This window comes from Labrus mixtus, chromosome 20 (genome assembly GCF_963584025.1).
Source record: "Labrus mixtus chromosome 20, fLabMix1.1, whole genome shotgun sequence".
NCBI classification, from domain to species: Eukaryota; Metazoa; Chordata; class Actinopteri; order Labriformes; family Labridae; genus Labrus; species Labrus mixtus.
In genome coordinates this window covers 11718588-11737993 of record NC_083631.1, presented here as the reverse complement: position 1 = coordinate 11737993, position 19406 = coordinate 11718588, and the positions used below count along the sequence as shown (strand labels likewise).

General features: G+C 38.7%; 1 protein-coding gene across 1 annotated transcript; it reads left to right on the top strand.

Moving 5' to 3' along the window:
- Window positions 1-3227: 3227 nt before the first annotated feature.
- Window positions 3228-18074, top strand: pih1d1 (PIH1 domain containing 1). Its single transcript, XM_061026677.1, has 11 exons — window positions 3228-3374; window positions 4543-4625; window positions 5170-5227; window positions 5356-5544; window positions 10076-10137; window positions 10920-11001; window positions 11247-11343; window positions 11595-11621; window positions 11840-11918; window positions 14431-14574; window positions 17958-18074. Exons 2-11 carry the CDS (start codon window positions 4545-4547, stop codon window positions 17991-17993), a joined length of 855 nt encoding a protein of 284 aa, XP_060882660.1. The 5' UTR covers window positions 3228-3374; window positions 4543-4544; the 3' UTR covers window positions 17994-18074.
- The last annotated feature ends 1332 nt before the right edge of the window (window positions 18075-19406 follow it).

The window sequence follows — 19406 nt, the reverse complement described above, 5'->3', positions numbered from 1 at the left end:
TCAAGCTCGAACGTCTACGCCCAACGCTGTCGCCATACGGACGCGTCGCTCGCCATCAAACAGGAAGTAGTTTTTTCACGGGCTTAACATAGTCGTACTGTCCCGAAACTTCATACATATAATCCTGGTAGTAAAGTCAAACATGTTATACCGTTTAAGTGAGTGGGCGTGGCTTAATGGCTCAGTGGCGCCCCCTACAATATTTCAAACATTCAGCCCCCAAAGCACGTTGAACCTACAATTCTGAATTTTACTATGCATTTCCAACATGACAAAACCTACAAAAAAGCCTTTTCAACCCACGCCCAAAACTCAACACTACGACTTTTACACAAATCGAACTGCACGGCCTGCTGCTTAGTCACGTTCCGCTGCTGCACTCCCGTGGTCGCAACACACCCCGACATACACAGGGGTGCGAGGGCCCTTCATCACCGCTTGCGGTTTTAATTTATTTATGTTTCACCAAAACTTGTCCGCCTCATGTCTGTAATAATGATTGCATTAAAGTTAAGCCCTGGTGGTTTTGTGCTTTTAACAGTGTTTGCATTTGAAAGCATTTGTGGTTTCCACTGTTTCTGTGTGATTCTAAGCCTGGGGGATGGAGGCAAGATATGATGCAAAAAAAAAGATGCTACTGAAATCCAAGGTGTTGAGTGAAGAACAGAGTCTGACACTAATAATGAGGCTTGCAGGAAAAGTCATGGCAAAGTTAGGTTGAAGAATTCAGCGGCAATTCACTCTGTAAATTTCAGGATTTTTTTTTAGATATTTAATTCATGTGTGAAATCAGAAATAACTGAAAAGGCATCCTTAAATGTTATATTTCATGTGTGGTTTTTTTTTAATTTTCGTGATATGCTGCCAAAAAGATAAAGACTCAACAATCTCCTCTCCGGAAGATAACATTAAATCTTTATCTTTTTGGCAGCATATCACAAGAATAAAATGGATTGTTCTTTATGTTTTGATAGCTCATAACTACTGGTCAGTGTTTCTTTTTTTTATTGTAATGTATATATTTTGTAATAAAAAATATATATCACTGGTTGAAATTACTTTGTGAGGAATCATTTTCTGTTGACAGTTTTCTATGAAGCACTCTGTGTGAAACATTATGTTGCTTCAGCCAACTCAGCTCTGCTAGCAAACTCTCAAGCTAATACAGTTGTGTTATATCAGTGTCATTAGCAGCTAAATGCTCAGGATGTCATGTAGACAGAACCAAAACAGTTCTGTTGTGTGCTGTACAACCACATCAGTACAAGATGTTAAAACACCACAGAGTTGACAGAAAAATCTGTCTGCATTATTCACTAATGGCACCCCCTCTCAAACTCCAATTAGCTCAATTGTTAAGACAAAAATGAATGATATGAATCAAAGAAACTCTGTTTCAACTTGAATTGTCCTGTACCTGCACAAAAAGAAGATGCCTTTCATTCATTTATCCGAAAAAGGTAAATAATTCAGAAGAAACATTACCTCATTTTTTGTTTTGTTTTGGAACAGTTCAATCCTTACTTTTTGTTTTTTTTTAATACAAAAGACTTAAGATATGCGGTTATCAAAGAGTAGATAACAAACCAATATGCAGCTCATGTCAAAGCTTCTGGATCTCTCCTAGCTGTTCTATGTATTGTGATATTTGCAGGCATGTCCATTTTATAGCGGTGAACCATGTTTCTGTACAGTCCGGTGCAGAATAATGTCAGATAATTGGAAAATAATGACAGCTATCCGAGTAATTCCCAAACAAGAGTTACTGATGAATGCTATTCAGGCTGAGAGCTAGATACATTTCCTCCTAAAATTCGATGTTTTTGCAACTCATTGTTTATCTTTGCCCATACCAGAGTAATATATTATAGATTTTCTCATTTTTTTTACCTTTAACATTGAGCTTACTGGACATGGTTGATAACAGCATGGAACAATTTAGACCACGAGGTAAGTTATAATTTAACAGCAAAATAAAGAAACTGGGACGGATCAACTTTTCTATACACATAAAATAAAGAATGACAGGGGCTGTGTCTCAGTTGGTAGGGTCGTTCGTCTCTCAACTGGAAGGTCGGGTGTTTGATCCCCAGCTCCTGCAGCTACATGACATGACAGGACACCTAACCCTAAATTGCTCCCGCTGCTTCATCAGAGGCATGTGAATGAATGGGATTAGTTACATAGAAGCCTCTGCCATCGCTGTGTGAATGGGTGTGACCTCTAATGTAAAAGCGCTTTGAGTAAGTCAGAAGACTAGAAAAATGCTATGCAAGATAAAGTCCATTTACCATCCATGAATTCAGATCAGTGCAGATAATGTTCAAAGGAAATGTAAGATACAAAAGTCCTTTATGTTCTCATTGAGTTATGGAGTCAATTATGGATGTTCTCATTCTTCTACCAATAAAAATGTGAATGTAAAATGCTTGTATTATAACTTATCCCAAAAATCTATGATCCAGAAAAGAGCAAGTCCAAACAAAAGGGCATCTGTTTCATATAATCATCATTTCAAAGTTTCTCATAATTGCATTGGTGACAATTGGCTCTTGCCATTTACATCACATAAATTGATATTCATTGAAGTTTTGAAGACTGTCTGAGGCAAAAAATAAAATAAAAAATCCTGTCCACAAACAAAGACTATGTATTTCTTAAAGTAAGACATTCATATAGCATTACACACAGTCTTCAAAGGTGTTACCAGAGAGACTGAAAGAAAGTCCACTTAAAATGCATCTCTATGGTGTGTTGTTGGACAAACTTACACTTACTTAATTTCTGCATTTTCAGGCAACTGGAGGTCAAACTCAGTGTATTAATGACTGTTAAATGTGTATCAAATACAATTAAAGAAGGCTCTGGAAATGGCCAAGATAAGATACTTCTCATGTTTAATGATTTTCACTTGACAAGAGAGATCTAGTGAAAGGAGTTTCAAAAACAGAAACGTGGGAAAACGTGAAGAAAATACAGCAAAAAAAGGTCTGAAAGTAAACATGATCATTTGTAAGAGAGTCTTAGACTGTGATCATTTAAATGAGCTGCTGATGCAAAGAGGTAGTCTAAAATAATAGGCCTATGCTTCAAATAATTAGTTTATATGATTGGATAGGAAGAGCAGGAGCTGCTGAAAGAGGCTCCGAAATAGAGTATATTTTGAACAGAATACCACTTGAAAAAAGAAGGGAGTTTAATTTTAGGACATGATGAGAATTAAGTTTCATTTTCAGTCCAGTAGTTGTCGGTAATGTAACATTGTGGATTCCAAGCGCAATCAAAAACCAACGAAGAAGAAGGAGAATAAGGAAGTACGGTTTGCTGTTTTACCGGGCATTTCAACTCACAACAAACACCGGTGCAGTGGAAAGGTAAACTCATTCTTACCGATTCAGAAGAGAGAAACCGTAAAAAAAAACATGTACCCCGCAAAAAGTAGTTTTATGTCGAAATAAAAGGGCAAAGCCTCCCGGCCTGTCCGCCAGCGCTTTGCTAAATGGTGTAAGCTAAAGCTATGTTAACACATGCACACCTAATGCAGAGCTGTTACCAAGGCAACGACGTGTCCTTAACTCCCCACTGTTTTATTTTAGCCAGTTAATCATGCTGTTATTAATGAGGTTTGATTGGTCGTACGGATACAAATGCAAGTGCTTCCATACATTACACAATCTTTAGCTCTGTAGCTACTTAATCTGAGTCCACCTGTCTGTTGTAACTTTAGGAGACGTCTTCAGTGTAGTAGAACATAACTATATATAAGATTTGCGCATGCGTGTGACGAGAAGTTTACTTGATTTAATAATCGATCGATCAATCTGTATTTGTATAGCGCCAATTCATAACAAATGTTATCTCAAGACACTTAACCAAGAGCAGTTAAAAGACATTTATAATCAAACTGTTCCTTAGTGTGGTGCACACCAAGAAACTTACATCCAAGCTTAGAGAACATTTTAAATGTAGTAGAACAATTTAATAAGTTTTGGGTATTTGTTTAAAAAAAAAGTTGTAAACAATGAACAATATGAGCTCTTTCATGAATACCTACTAACTTAATGATGATGGTCTCGATATTATTGATGATGATGATGGTTTTTGTTTGATAAAAGATGACTTATAAGATGGTTTCTATACTGATTAGAGCTCTTAAGAACTGCCGTCAATGTTGTGCTTTGCCTCTGGTCACTTCCTGTCAGCACCTGTGTGTCCAATCAGACTCAAAGCTGATCGTTTGCTCTTACTGACATTGTTCCCTTTTTTCTAGATCCTTGCTTGTGTTGTACTTACTCTCTGATGTACGTCGCTTTGGATAAAAGCGTCTGCTAAGTGAATTGTAGAATTTTAAAGGGGCACCTAAACAAGAATTTGGTTGAATATGTGTGAATATTATAAATTATAATGTGTGCATATCTGAAACTAAGCACAACCCTTCCATTGTAAATTGGAGGTATTTGATTTCTTACTTTTGAAAATAAAAAGTTATTGAATACACTTTGCATGTTGAAGTTGGATTCACTGACGGATTTCTTTCTTCAGCCATGATGACAAACTCCTCCCTACTCAACTCCGAGCTGGAGTTACAGCAGGAAGAGGAGCTGTACCAACAGCTGCTGTTACAGGTAATTCTAATTTACTCCTTTGGTGTTGTAAAAGCTCCATCAAACCCCTTTGGATTTGATGATTTGACACTGGGACAGCCCTAAGCACTCCCACACTTACAGGGAAGGCACCTCATTTCATGAGTGTGAACATCTCGGTTTGGTTAGACTTGCAGCAGCAAACATTGTCACATTGTGTAAGACTGTTGTTACAGTGTGACAAAAAGAGAGACAGTGTGTTTATCTTCATTTAAAGGTCCTTGACTCTTTCTCTCAAGAATTAGTTAGATATGTTGTCAAATCTGCTTATTTGCTTTGTTTAGCGTTTGATGACAAAATCCATTCATCTCTTATCTGTTTATTTGTAACATAGCTTGAGCCAGCATCCACTTAGCCAAGCTTTGAACAGACTGTTTACCTTCAACAGCTCGCTTGGCTCTGTTCAGGTTTTATGCAAGGACAAGCAAACCACTGTTGGCAGCAGCTCTTATTTGTGGCCACGTTGAACAACTCACAGTGTGTATGCAAACTATGACTGAGCCTAATAGACTTGTTGTTTATCCAGACAATGGGGAAAATGCAGACTGAAAATCCAGACTCCAAAGTTATTCGGCCACTTCCTGGTAAGTGTCTCTATAACTCAAGCTGTATCAAACCTTCTTGTTTGGGGTACAATTCCTTTATGGTCAGGACTTGTATTTTATTTATGTTTGTCTCCCCCCCCCCCCCCCCCCCCCGCTTTCTCTCCTAGGCATATGTGTGAAGACTCTGTCAGAGTCAGACAAAAAAAAGATCTTTGTCAACATCTGTCAGTCACAATCAGTCCCACAGCCTCCAGAACTGTCCAGAGAGGAGCTTGTTGAGCTGCTTCAATCAGAAGATCCCAGTGGCTTCAGAGTTCCCATGAGCCTCGGCGAGCCACACACAGAAATAGACAACAGTAAGTGACTGAAGCTTAAGGTTACTATATTTTTTAGGCTAGTGACATATATTAAATGATTCATTGTGTGATAACTTTATTCAAAGTTTAACTACCATGTCAACATAAGCCCTTTAGAGATTGTTATTCCTCCACAGTGCTGTAAAACAGTGGTGCCATCTTTACACCTTTGTTTACACCTCAAGAGGCACAGCGTGTAAACACACAGCAGGAGCTTCACATACACACACACACTTTTAGGCATGCACACACACACACACACACACACACACACACACACACACACACACACACACACACACACACACACACACACACACACACACACACACACACACACACACACACACACACACACACACACACACGGTGCTCTTCTTTCCTGCCGACTCAGATGTTCCACATAACCAGTACATCCCCCCATAATGACTCGGTTACTACTTCTGATGTGCAGATCAAAGACAAATCAACTTTGCCTTACCATTCCAACTGCATGCTTTAAACATTGCAGGCTTAACAGGGATCTAATATCCTGCCTTGAACACTGGCACGCACAAGATGCTTGTGACAATTGACTTAATATATTTATGGCATTCAAGTTGATTGCTGACCATTCTTGCAATTTTCCTTTAAAAAAAAAAAAATCCATATACAAATGTCATCTACAATAGTATATGGGTAAAAGTGTATCTCCACTAGCTATTCATCCATTATAAGTAGTGCAAGTAGTATCTGATGCAGGCTCTGAAGGTAACTGGAGAGAGAGGCGTCCTTTGTTACATCTCTCCTTAGATGCAGTGATTATGGTGCAACTTCCCATGTTAAATATGAAACTTTAAATACTGCTGATTAAATTGTTTTGTGCAGCTGGTTGCTGTCGATGCGTGCGTGTGTGTGTGACCCATTAATTATGTAAAAAGAAGCAAACAACATCTGCACACCAAGGAGCTCCTGTTAAAAGGATTCATAGACAAGTGATGTTTCAAGCCAACATGGTCTTCCTCAGACAGGTCTGACTGATGTGCAGATCTTGTTTGCTTCTTTTTACCTACTTGTGTTTTTGGATCCAGCCCCATACTTAGGGATGTGCGTGTCTTTTCTTGATTTTTCATTTCAACCATTCATTCTAACCATTCTATACCAAACCAACATAACATTATACACACATATAGAGCTTAAGTTTCTCTAGAAACAAACCTTTTATTGGGTACCCATTTTATTTCAATGTAGCGAGTTGATCCTGGTGACTGACTACTTTGAAAACTCACTGAATTAAACAATATTTTTTCTTGATAAGAATTATTTGTCGATATGTGAATTGCAAAGGTATAAAATGTAATGAAGTAACACCACAAACAACAAGTTAAACATATGTTTTGCGTCTGATAGCACAGGATGGTTTTGGTAAAATTGTACTGGAGCATACATCAAAGCTCTGCGGTAAAGCTTTCTTGTTCATGCCTGTGTGTTCAATTACTTCGTCATGGCATTTAACTTCTGGCTGTAGTTGAGATAGCCGCTGGATAGATAATTTTCCACTTCTGAATCTGAATTTAGTCTTGTACAGACATATTCCTCAGTCGTCACTATAAACTAATCTCTAATAACCACCTGCCTGCACTTCTGTAAACCCTCAGGCAGGACTGACTTCATTTTTTTTATTGTTTTATCATATTTGAGAATGTTGTTTTTTTTGGCCGGAGCGTTTGTATCCATTAAGCAGACTGAAATTTCAGATTAAATACTTTAAGTGGACATCCTGTGACATAGTTTTCCCAAGACTAAAGCTGGAACTCATCAAATTCATCCAAATCATCCAAATCACATTTCATAAACTGAAAGTTTAAAAAGTGTTGAATGGGGTAATACAACAAAACAAAAATCAGCAATACAATTACAAAGAGCAAGAGGAAAAAAATCATTAAAATAATTCATTAAAAGTTTTTTTCAGACAGACAAGTTCAGACAAGAGGTGTATAGTTGATTTATAATATAGTTTTAAATGATTTAGAAGAGAAATAGTTTGAAAAAATGTAAGAGCAAGCGTAGCCTGTGTCCAAAGGAATGTTTTTAGCTTTGTCGTAAAGGCTGTCAGAATGCGGGCTAGTCTTACATCTTCTGGGAGATTATTCCGGGTCTGTGCTGCATGATCTCAAATTGCTGCTTAACTGAGATTTGTTATAATTTTTGGGACGTCAAGTAAGTAAGCCCAAGATGTCCTCTGTATTTTGAAATGGACTTTAGCTTGTGTCAATCTAGTCTCCTGACTACCGCAGCTCATACCTACCCATACCCACACACTGATAGCAGAGGTTTCTATGTAAAGTGACCGTCAAAAGACCGTCAACTTGGGGCTGTTTTTATATATGCACTAGAGAATTTCTAGAGGAATGCCTCAAAGAAATACTAGGGGGCTGGCAGGAGAAAGTCCTAAGCTGTTTCACATATACAGTCCTGAAAATAAATCATTAATAAATCATTAATAAATCATTTGTGTGGACCTGCCCCCCATCCAGGACTTATACCAGTCCAGGGCCAGGAAACGGGCAGGTAGCATCACTGCAGACTCCTCACACCCTGGACACAAACTGTTCAAACTCCTCCCCTCCAGTAGGCGTTACAGATCACTGTACTCCAAAACAACCCGTCATAAGAACAGTTTCTTCCCCCAGGCTGTCACTCTGATGAACGCTAAACAGTCACAGAGTGTCAGACCTGTTGCTGTGAAATAACTCTGAACCAAACCGTCACTGTGAATGTACACATATGTACCGGTATATATATATTTTATTTAATTTAAATGATCAATCTATGCACACTTTTAATTTAAATACAGAATACTCTACCTCATGTAAATTAACCCATCTGTCACATAACTGCTTTTTTTTTTTTTAATCATCATGTTACTTCAGCATCTTTTGCACTACTACTCACCACTGCACTGTTTCTTATTTAGTCTTGTACATATTAGTCTTTTCTTGTTGTGTTTATTGTTGATATTTCAAGTTATACCTGTACATAAGCGAGCAGTTCACCAAAGTTAAAGTCCTTGTGTGTCAATGCACTGCCCCCCCGTTGGCTCTAGCTGAATTCTACGGAGAATATTTTGCAGTGTTTCTCACATCAGCCCACTCTGACTTGCTGTGGAAAAAATACTATTGTTCTGGCAGGAGAAACTCTGGCTGAAGTTCAAGTAAAACATGTGGCTGTTTGTGTTCACAGATACAACTTTTTTCCGAAGTTTTGTGCAAGCGTGAAAGCACTAATAGATAGAGGGAGCAGTTGACAGCTGCAAAGCTGCAAACAAACATGCATTCTCTGAAGCCCCTTTGTGAACAGGAAATGTTCACATCCTGTGAGTGATGGCCCGCCTGCATTGATGAGTTTGCTGATGCTTGTTTTCAGTACCGAGGGCTGCAGACCTGAGGTCCGTTTCAGTAAGCAGGTTTAGTGCAAACACTGAGTCAGTTAACCCTGAATTGAGGGAAACTCACACTTAAACCTGAGAAAAAGGGGTAACTCAAGCCTGTTCCAGAGAGGGAGGTAGCTTCAGCTCTGAGTCAGTTGCTATGGTAACTGAGTCTGTGAACCTAACCTTGTCGGGAGCAGGTTTGCTTCAATGAACCCCCAGTTTCAGCCAGAAACGGCGCTTAATTTCCTAATTTTTTCATTCTGTCTGTATCAGGTGCGTGTCAGTGAGAGATTCATCATTTGCCTAAATAAAAATCTAGGTTGTTTAAATATTATATGTAAGGGATAGCCTACTATAGCCATAAAGTTAACTGTTTTGTAGAACATGCAATGTCTTTTAGGAGCATCGAGATGAAAGGGCTGCATTACTCCGCAGGGAATAAGAGCCTACATTTACATCAGGAGATGTTCATTTAATTAGGACTAATTAATAAACTAAACAGGATACAGTTTGAGAGCACATTTAGCCTACGTGTGTGAAACCATCATTCAGTTGGGGATAAAGCTAATGCACATTCAAATAGACACTGAATGAAGCTTACTTTGAATAATTTGATTAAAATAAGGTAGGCCTACCACCATGAGCCTAGTTTGTTCATATATTTCATTTTGAGCTGTTTTAAGTTCGCTTTTCTCCTGCTAGATTGTATCTTAATGAAAATACATTTTAGGTTCAACACCATTACACCAGTTTTGACCTACAATATTATAATTCTCATTAAATATTAATTGAATAGACTACATTACTTCATTAATCAGTATACCCGTGTGTCTCCCATCTTTGTCACAGTCGAGAGCTGGGTCTGTGTCAAGTTTTAAGTTTGAAGATACTCAGAGTAACTGTTCTGGATTTGTTGTCATGTTTTCTTTTCACAAACTGTATTTTTAGAGAGCTAGACTCCACTAATATTTTAAAACACTTTAAGCCAAGCTTTGCATCTCTCTTTGACCAAAACAACTATTTTCCCTCGATAGTCCTTCTGCTATCCTTTTCTAGCTGCACTTGTATAACATGCAGTTTTTAAAATACCATCAACATTTTTTTTTCTCTCTGTTTTAGACTCTCAGGGTTGCACAGCGTATGATGTGGTCATCAACCAGGAGTTCTTCCAGAAGTGCCAGGTTTGTGTGTTTTCATGTACACAACAATCTACTGTAGTAACGATGCGTAAAGAGAAGATGATCAGTAGAGATGACAGACTTACTTAAGGTGCAGCTTTCATTGCATGTTTGGATTCTTTCAGATACAGTTGATACAGAAACAATTATTTCAGTGTATCAACTGTCTCAACTAAAACATGTGTGTTTATCTGACAATCTGGGAAATGATCCGTCTTATTTGACACCAAATATTTCCAAATGGTGAAAGTTGATAAGTGTTTAAAGGTTTTTATTATTAGGCTTTGCCGCTTTAAATGCATTTTCTTAAAATAATTAAAAGACTGTAATTGTGAGAATCGATCAGCAATGGTTTAAGAAAGACAAATCAACCTGGTGATATTTAATTACATATGTGTGAGTCAGGCAAACTTGACAGGCGTTACAACAGTCACTCAAACAGTCTTTGTTGAATAGTGATAATCCAGTGTTTATTAAAGGACTCTTGACTTGTTTCCTAAGCAGTACCTTAAATGGTACATAGGATTGAAAAATCAGAAAATGAACAGATGAAATCAGTTTTGTTTTTACTTTTACTGTTAAACGTTAACCATTATTTTGTATTGATTTCTTTTATCTGTGTTCTGTTGATTTTGGGTTCTTTTTTGACCAACAGAGGCCTCTTTATATGCTGTTGTTTTTGTTTTAAGTTTCGCTTTGGAGACAAATACTGTATCAAATCAAAAACACATGTCTTTAACTTCAATGTGAAACATGAGCCTGAAAAGTGTGTTTGTGTGTTGCAGGAGGATCCCCTCTTCCAGCAGTTTGTCATTCTTGTGTCTTTAGAGGGTTTAGAGAACAAATACAATCTGGAACTAAGTAGAGGTAGGAGCTTATGTGTGTGGTTTTTTTTGTGTAACTTTTCCCACACTTGTAGCAGCTGTTGAGGTGTGTGTGTGTGTGTGTGTGTGTGTGTGTGTGTGTGTGTGTGTGTGTGTGTGTGTGTGTGTGTGTGTGTGTGTGTGTGTGTGTGTGTGTGTGTGTGTGTGTGTGTGTGTGTGTGTGTGTGTGTGTGTGTGTGTGTGTGTGTGTGTGTGTGTGTGTGTGTGTGTGTGTGTGTTTCTCCACAGACTGGAAGGTGCTGAAGAACAGAAAGTTTTTGGGTTCTGTCAGTGAGCAGAACATCCGGACGAAGAGCAGGCCGGTGATTCAGGAGCTAGAACCTCAGTACGTCCCTCTCACTGTCTCTCTGTTTGAGCATTGATGAGTATGACACCCATCATTGCAGAATGTCAACAGTAACATGAAGAATTTTTGATCATGGTTCAAGAATTTCATCGGATGTTTTCCCCACAGCCTGGGATGAGATGAGATGTGTACATAGACATGGCGACTAGGCGCTTTCTTGTGAGTTCATGGTGTTTGAGCTCATACTTGTGTCACATGCTTATCTCTATCACTCTCTTTTTTTCCTTCAGGGACGGCTTCACTCCTACAGCCAGAAGGTAAAGCTCTTATGTGCCTGTTTGAAGCTTTAAGTAAAAAGATAACTTTTGCCACGTATGCTGACCATGTTTCTCTTTTTTCTGACCCTCTGAGTTCTGCCTGTTTTGTCATTCTGTATCTAATTAGTTGCGTCTCTTCCATGTTTTTGTTCTATAACCTCTTGTTTTTCTCTCTCTTGCCTCATAATTCGCCCCCTGCTGTTTATCTTTCTCCCCAGACCTGAGTTCACTTTGCTCGTGGAGCCCCCTGCTGGTGACCCTGAGTACCTCATCGCAGAAATAAAGCTACCTGGGGTGGTGAGACAAAAAAATATAAATCAGATTCATTTCAACCTGAATGGCCTGTTGGGGGAATATGACACAGAACAGCAATGCATGCTGTGGTTGCTGTTAACCTTACTGGCAGTCTTTAACTGTAAAGTTGCTCAAGTGTATACCGTTGGTCAACTACAGGTACAGACCATAAACTAAATATCTATGTAAGCCATTAACCACCAATGCAGTATGCTAAATAATCAATAACATGCTCTGCTGCTCCGTGGCTCCATATCAACACTCTTCTTGGTCAGGATATGCACTTTGGGCTCCAATCCGGTTAGCCTGAACTTAAACGACACATTGTTCTCCACTGCTGATATACATCTCTCAGCTCCCGTAATGTGTATTGTCAATTCAATTCAATTCAAAAAACTTTATTTGTCCCCGGGGGGCAATTCAAAGGCACACAGAGCAGTAAATTAACAACAGTGCAGGTAAACAAACATTTTAACCTAAATATAAAGTGTAAATTTAAATACAACTTAAAGCTTAAACTTAAAAATACAAAATATAAAAGAGTAGATATATATAAGTGGACAGTGATCGGACTAACAGATGTAACCATAACTATGTGCAGTAAACGATAAATAAATATATATATACAGAGCTATGTGCAAGTAGGCAAATACTAAATGATAAGTTATTAAGGTGCATGTTGAATAATGGAACAACAGAACTAATATATACAATATAACTGTAAAGGTAAAAATGAGATAAATAAAGTGACCATAGCTGTTGTGTTCAAGTCAAGTCAAGCCATGTTGTGATGCTGTTTGATTTAATATCCATCATGGTCAACAGCACATCTCACATGCAACAAATTTACCTTGCTAGCTATGATGTTCTTTCTTGTTCTTCTCTTCAAGAGGCCTGATCATTATGGCATTATTCAGGCAATGTTGTCAGGATGTTGTTAAGCTAAGTTTGGGCAGTTCTAACTTTTAAAGAAAATATGTTCATAGACAGATTAAAGTCAGTAGGAGTGGGTGCTCATTAGTGGTTGACTGCTCAGGGTGATTGCATCATGTGACTCTCCATCAATAATTATGCTAAATGGGGCGCTGGATACCCTTGTGGTTTTGTTATGTGCCTGTACAGAGGCTATAGTCGGGCTGTGGGTTCGACCCCCCGACCCCGCCCCTTTACTGCATGTCATCCCCAACTCTCGCCTCCCTACGTGTAGATTTCTACATTTTTCTAATGTATTTTCTCTACTTGTATTGAAGGCTCAGTATGAAATACTGACATAAAACTAATGACAAAGCAAATAGAATAAGTGTTAAATAAAAATGTTGAATGCCTTCTTTGGTAAACTTTCTCCTCAAAGTTTTTGGAGTAACAGGAAGAAACACACGTTCACTCTTCGGGAGTCCTGCTCCCTATTTAGTTTGGGGAAGCTCACACTCCAGCATCTCCTGTAAAACTTAAATTAGAGAGTGTTACATTTCCAAAACGGATCTCCTATCCTTCACACTTAATTATTTAGTCTTGTAAAAGTGAAACATATGTCTGGACAAAAAAAGTGAGCTGTACACAGAGGTTCTTATTAAACGAAAACAGTTTAAATTTGTTTTGAATAACCTTTTCACATGTTCATCAAACTTCAACTGAGAGAGCTAGACAAGCATGTTAACAGAGGGTTAATAAGTGAAGGCATATTTTCAGTAAAAGTACAGTAAAGTAGGATGTCTATTGCACCCAAACCTACTCAATATAAACAGAGCGTGTGACCTTCATCTGGTTACTGTTCAGTCGTGTTTCCTACATCAGAGAGTTCCTCTACCTAAATTACAGGTTCAAAAAATAACCAAAACAGGTCAAATCAAAATAAATAGGCTACCTTTACTAATTAGCCCTGAGATAAGGTGAAACCAAACCACCGCTGCCAAGCAGCTGATCAAACTAGATTAGAGGAAAGAACTAAGGCCACCAGGCCATGTTTATGAAGAAACCTAAAAAGGCTGGGTCAAAAATTCTCAGCCCCAACAACGTACACTGATGAAGCTGCTGGAAATATTTAGAAAGCCAAGTGGTTGTTATGAAGAATCACACACTTCTACAGACACAAAAACCACAGAGACAACCAATCACTGTCTCTGAAGGTGAGAAAGTGAGTCAGCACAGAGTGCTGTAACTCAAGGGAATATATAAGTTTAACACACCTGGTCCAAATCAGGGCCAATCAGTCACACACACACCTGACACAGCACAGAGAGATGATTATCTCCCCACACTCAAGAGACCACAGTGACCTCCCTCACAAGAAGTAGCCTGTCTAATTTCATGAAAGCAGAAAACAATCTATCCTCTATTATCCAGATAACACTGCTTTAGACAAACGCACACATGATTTATGTAAATTATAGTTACACAAACTACTTCATCAAACAATATCATTTTGCAAGTTACATATCATCACATTACAATTTATACACCACATCGTTATGAAGTGTATCGCTGATTGAGCTGTCTGATTTGATCTCCTGTGCAGCCATCTTCTCGCTGTCTGGTTCTGGACGTCGGCGAGGATCGACTGGTGTTGACGGCTCGACCGTCGCTCTTTCATCTCGACATCTTCCATCCATTCCTCGTCCACCAGGAGAAGAGTGTGGCACAGTACAACAAAAGCACCCAGGTATGAAACACAACTCACAAGGCCTTTACTGTGCACCTATCTACTGTTCTGTAGAACTGTTTGAATTCCCGTGCAAATGTAGTGACATCCTCACCTCGCTTGTCATTGCGCCATTTACTCTTTGACCACCGGCTAAAGAAAGTGCAACATTTAAAGGGTGTCTTTGTTACACGTACTCTCAGGGACCTCTCATGGTCCTCTCATGGGAAATCCCCAGGATATCACAAAGGATATCATAATTGGGTTCAAAGATATAAATACATTTTAGAAATAAAGGAATTTACAAACTAAATAGAAATAGTCTTCATTTAAAGAAAGAAAAATGTAAAGCCTTGCATAAATACAGATGCCTGTGTTTGTGGACAGCCACAGGGTCTTCTTCTGTACTTGTTCCAAGGGCCTGTGTAACATCATGTATTAGTCTTAACAGGATACTTGAGTACAGCAAGCTTCATGGCAGCCCCACAGACACACATTTTCTGACAACCTTCTCCTTATAGGAGTTATAAGCATTAACATAGATAAAACCTTGCATTGACAATACACTGACTTAAAACAAGTATTTATACAAAAATTCATACTTAAACAAAACTAAACAAAATGCTAGGGAAGTGCAACAATCACGTCTGCACCCAACAGCGTCAGGACTGGGAGTCGTACCTGCTACCTATGGGACGTGGACTGTAGTCTCTGTACACGGGGCGCCTGATGTACCAACTAAGCAACCAACAAGTCTTTGCTAACATTAAACACAAAATATGGACTACATTTTGAAAAACCTACTTACATCATGTCAATAAAGCTAAAGGAAAGAGAAAAGGTGTTGTTTGGTGTAATGCTTTCCTGCCTCCTTCAAAGTAAAAGTCTGTACTTCAACAGGTTCCAAATTCAACAGGTCTTTGAATTGTGCCCTGTTCAAACTATAGCAATCTACAAACACCATTGAAAATGTACTTGATTGTACCTGCACCTCATTCTGGCCCGCTCCAGCAACTCCATAAAGCATACACTGTACTAATAATATACCAAACAACATATTCATTCAAGTTGTGTATTTTAAAAACAATTGAAACAAGACATCAAAATATTTTGCAAGACAGTATCATACATGGACATATCTATATAACAGATTTCAGACATTTAACATGGAACAGGGAATATACAACATAGGTAAGACTGTAAAATACAACACCCAGAGAGCATTAAGTATACACAGAGGTACAGGAGGGGCGCCAATCTACATTGCAGCGCCCCTCTGCGTAATAGGTCTGCTGTGCCACGTGAGAGGCGGTTTAGGAATTGTTCCCATAGCTTACTGAAAACCCTTTCGTTTCACTTTAACACTGAACTTAAGCGTTCCATTGGCAAGACTTTAAAAATGTCCCCGTACCACTGATTAATAGATGGAGGTCTGGACTTAATCCACTGAAATAGAATGCATCTTCTCGCTAATAGAAGAAGCTTGTTAAGAAGTTTTTGCTGGACACTTGTCAAAGGGGGCCTCTCATGTGAAAGATTTAATAGAAACAGACCGGGGTTTAATTGTGTTTTCGTATCAAAAATTAAGTTAATTTCCTGTGAGACCTTTTCCCAAAATTTAGATATCAGAGGGCAGCTCCAAAAACAATGCAAATAAGATCCAACCTCTTTCCTGCACTTTATGCAAATAGGAGAAATGTTAGAATAGAAAATGTGGGATTGGTGTGTACGTTGCAACCTATGAAGGATCCTGTACTGGCTCTCAGTTAGTCTGTTGCACAGAAAGGTTTTCCCTATTGACTCCACAGCATCGGACCATGCCTCCTCACCAAATTCAGTCACAAGGTCCCTCTCCCAAGTTCTTTTAATTATGTCTATCTTAAATGTATTGAGGGACTGTAATTTGCCATAAAAGTGAGATATATATTTTTTATTTTGGCGGGACTGTAACAATAGTGAGTCAATGGCAGAGGCTACTGGCTGAGCTTCAGGAAAATCAAGACTGTTAATGAAGTGTCTGACCTGAAGATAGCCATAAAAATGTTTAGAAGGAATGCCATATTTGTTTTTAAGTTGTTCAAATGATAAAAAGTTCTCAGCCTCAAACAAATCACCAACAATTCTAATACCAAGATCATACCAGCTAAAAATATATTAGTACAAGTCCAGGAGGGAAGGCTCTGTTTTGAATAATGTGGTGCAGGGCTGAAGACGGTACCTTCCAGGTTCTAATTGTGTTCATCAAAATCGGGCTGTTTTGGACCTCGGGTGGAAGCAAGAAAGATTCATTTGTGACAAGGCTGAGTAGAGATAGAGAAGGGCACTGCCAGGAATCAATATGTGTCTCCTGACACAAATCTAGAAAATGTCTTAGTCACTCTGACACTATGCGCATGTGGCATGCCCAATTGTAGAACGTAAAGTTTGGCATTGACAGACCACCACTCTCTTTTGGCAGCTGCAGTGTTTTAAAATTGAGGCTTGGCTTTTTCCCATGCCAAATACATCTTGAAATAGATTTATCAATATCGGAAAACACAGATTTATTAATCCTCAGCGGGAGCATTTGCATAGGGTATAGGATCCTTGGAAGGATGTTCATTTTAATTAAATTGACCCTGCCCAACCACGAGAGAGGGAGGTCAAACCACCTGAGCAAATCATTTTTAATAACAGATATAACGGGTGCAAAATTAAGCTTAAATAAATTGTTTAAATTGGCAGAGATTTGAACACCTAAATAAATAAAACTGGAGTCAGACCATTTATAGGGAAAGTCAACCAGAGCACTCTTATCTCCAAAATCACCCAGTGGCAAAGCTTCAGATTTGTCGTAGTTAATTCTGTAACCAGAGAAACTGTCAAAGGCATCAATAATCGAGACAAGAGAATAGATGTCTCCGGTTGAGTCAGGAAGAGAACGACAGCATTGGCGTAGAGAGCCAGTTTATGTACAGTTCCGCCAAGATTCACAGCCTAGACATCGTCCGCACACCTGATTGCCTCTGCTAAAGGCTCGATAGCTAATGAGAATAACAGAGGGGACAACGGGCAGCCCTGTCTTGTGCCTCGCCCCAAGTGAAAGGCCTGTGAGGCACAGCCATTAACCAACACTCTAGCCATCGGAGCGCTGTAAAGCAGTCTCACCCATTGAATAAATAAAGATCCAAGTCCAAACCTCTGAAGAACTTCGAAAAGATATTCGGAGTCCACCCTGTCAGATGCTTCAGCCGCATCCAAAGCTACACATACGATTCTCTCTCGCCTGGAGTGTGCATACTGAATCACATTCAGAAGGCGCCGAACATTGGAGTGTGAGACCCTGTTCTTTATGAATCCTGTTTGATCATGTTGTGTATTTTGACAAACACTTATTTGTTCCTGTGTTTTTTTATCTTTCGCAGATCCTCACAGTCACCATGCCTGTGGTGTCTTCATGAAACTACAGCAGTAATGTCCAGTTATTTAAGTGTTGTTCAAACGTGATGCTTCACCAATAAAATTATTTTTTGTATACATTCCATTTGCTCTCTTATTTGACGTATGACACAAAAACAGCACCAGATACCAGAGTCTGTGAAGTGGTGCCAATCTGCTCTCAGACTATTGGACTCAACATCACAACCAAAAAAACTTTGTCTGGTGTGTCATACAGGCGGTGAAGAGGCAGTTTAAAATCCTCCTAATAGATTCTTAAAGTTAATGAGGTTTTTGTGGTTAAATAAACTTGAAATAAACATAATCTTACATTTTCAGTAAATACCTTTATCAATATTGCTATCATAACAATATTTTCATTCTGGTCTTCCTCTTTAACACAATAAGCAATGTAGCCAGCTCTGTGACCTTCATAAGCCAATCCGGATACTCCGCAGCCAGAACTAGGATAAAGTGTGGTTACTGTTCCTGTGGGCTCTTCTATGTGGAGCACTTCCTGTGAACAAGAAACCTCCCCTTTCATGGAAAAACAGGTGAAGCAGTCATCCTTCTATTTCTGGATCTGCTCTGATCCTCCCTGCGTCTGTTTGTCCCCTCCCTCACTCCTCTTTTTTGTCTTTCTCTCCTCCTATTGTTGCTGAGCCTCCACATCTGTTCTGCTGGGTGCACTCTCATTGGTCATTCCAGAATAAAATCATGCTGTGAAATTTTCCAACAGACAATGGTAAAAATAGTATATTTTCTCACACACAATGTGAGTGGTAATACTGATACATAGTGGATGTTCTTTTCAGACTTTTCTGGTGGTTTAAAATGTAAGAGTTAAGCAAATGGAAAAAGCCTCCGGATTACAAGTCTAGATAAAAGCCGATGATTCTCAAACTGATTAACAGGAAGTTATGCATTTTACATAAACCTTAACATTTTAGATTCATGTATTAAAGCTTTATTAGTTATTTTATATAAACTAAAAAATGACTGAGTCTGAAGTCAAAGGGTTCTTGGTAAAACAAACTGGTGTTTATAAAAAAAAAGATTACACACAACATTCTACACAACATTGCTCCTGTGAGGAGTGTTTCGATGGTTATGAGGCAGACGGAAATCCATCATGCCTCGAAAATGACCCACAAAAAAAAAAAAAAAAAGACCCACATGACCATTGTTACAAGTCTGTTGCAGGGCCTGCTGCTGCAACAGACTTGTTTAGCACAGATAAGAATCTGAAATGGGCCATATATTTGACTGTTTAATGACAGCAGGATCATATTTTTGTTAAAAACATGTACAGGACAAAATCAGAAAGTACTAAAACGTACTGCTTCATCCATAACGTGTATCCAAAATTTTCCCTCACAGGAACTTTTAAAAGGTACTTAAATTTGACTTTTTTGGTCTTCTCTGTAATAAAAAGT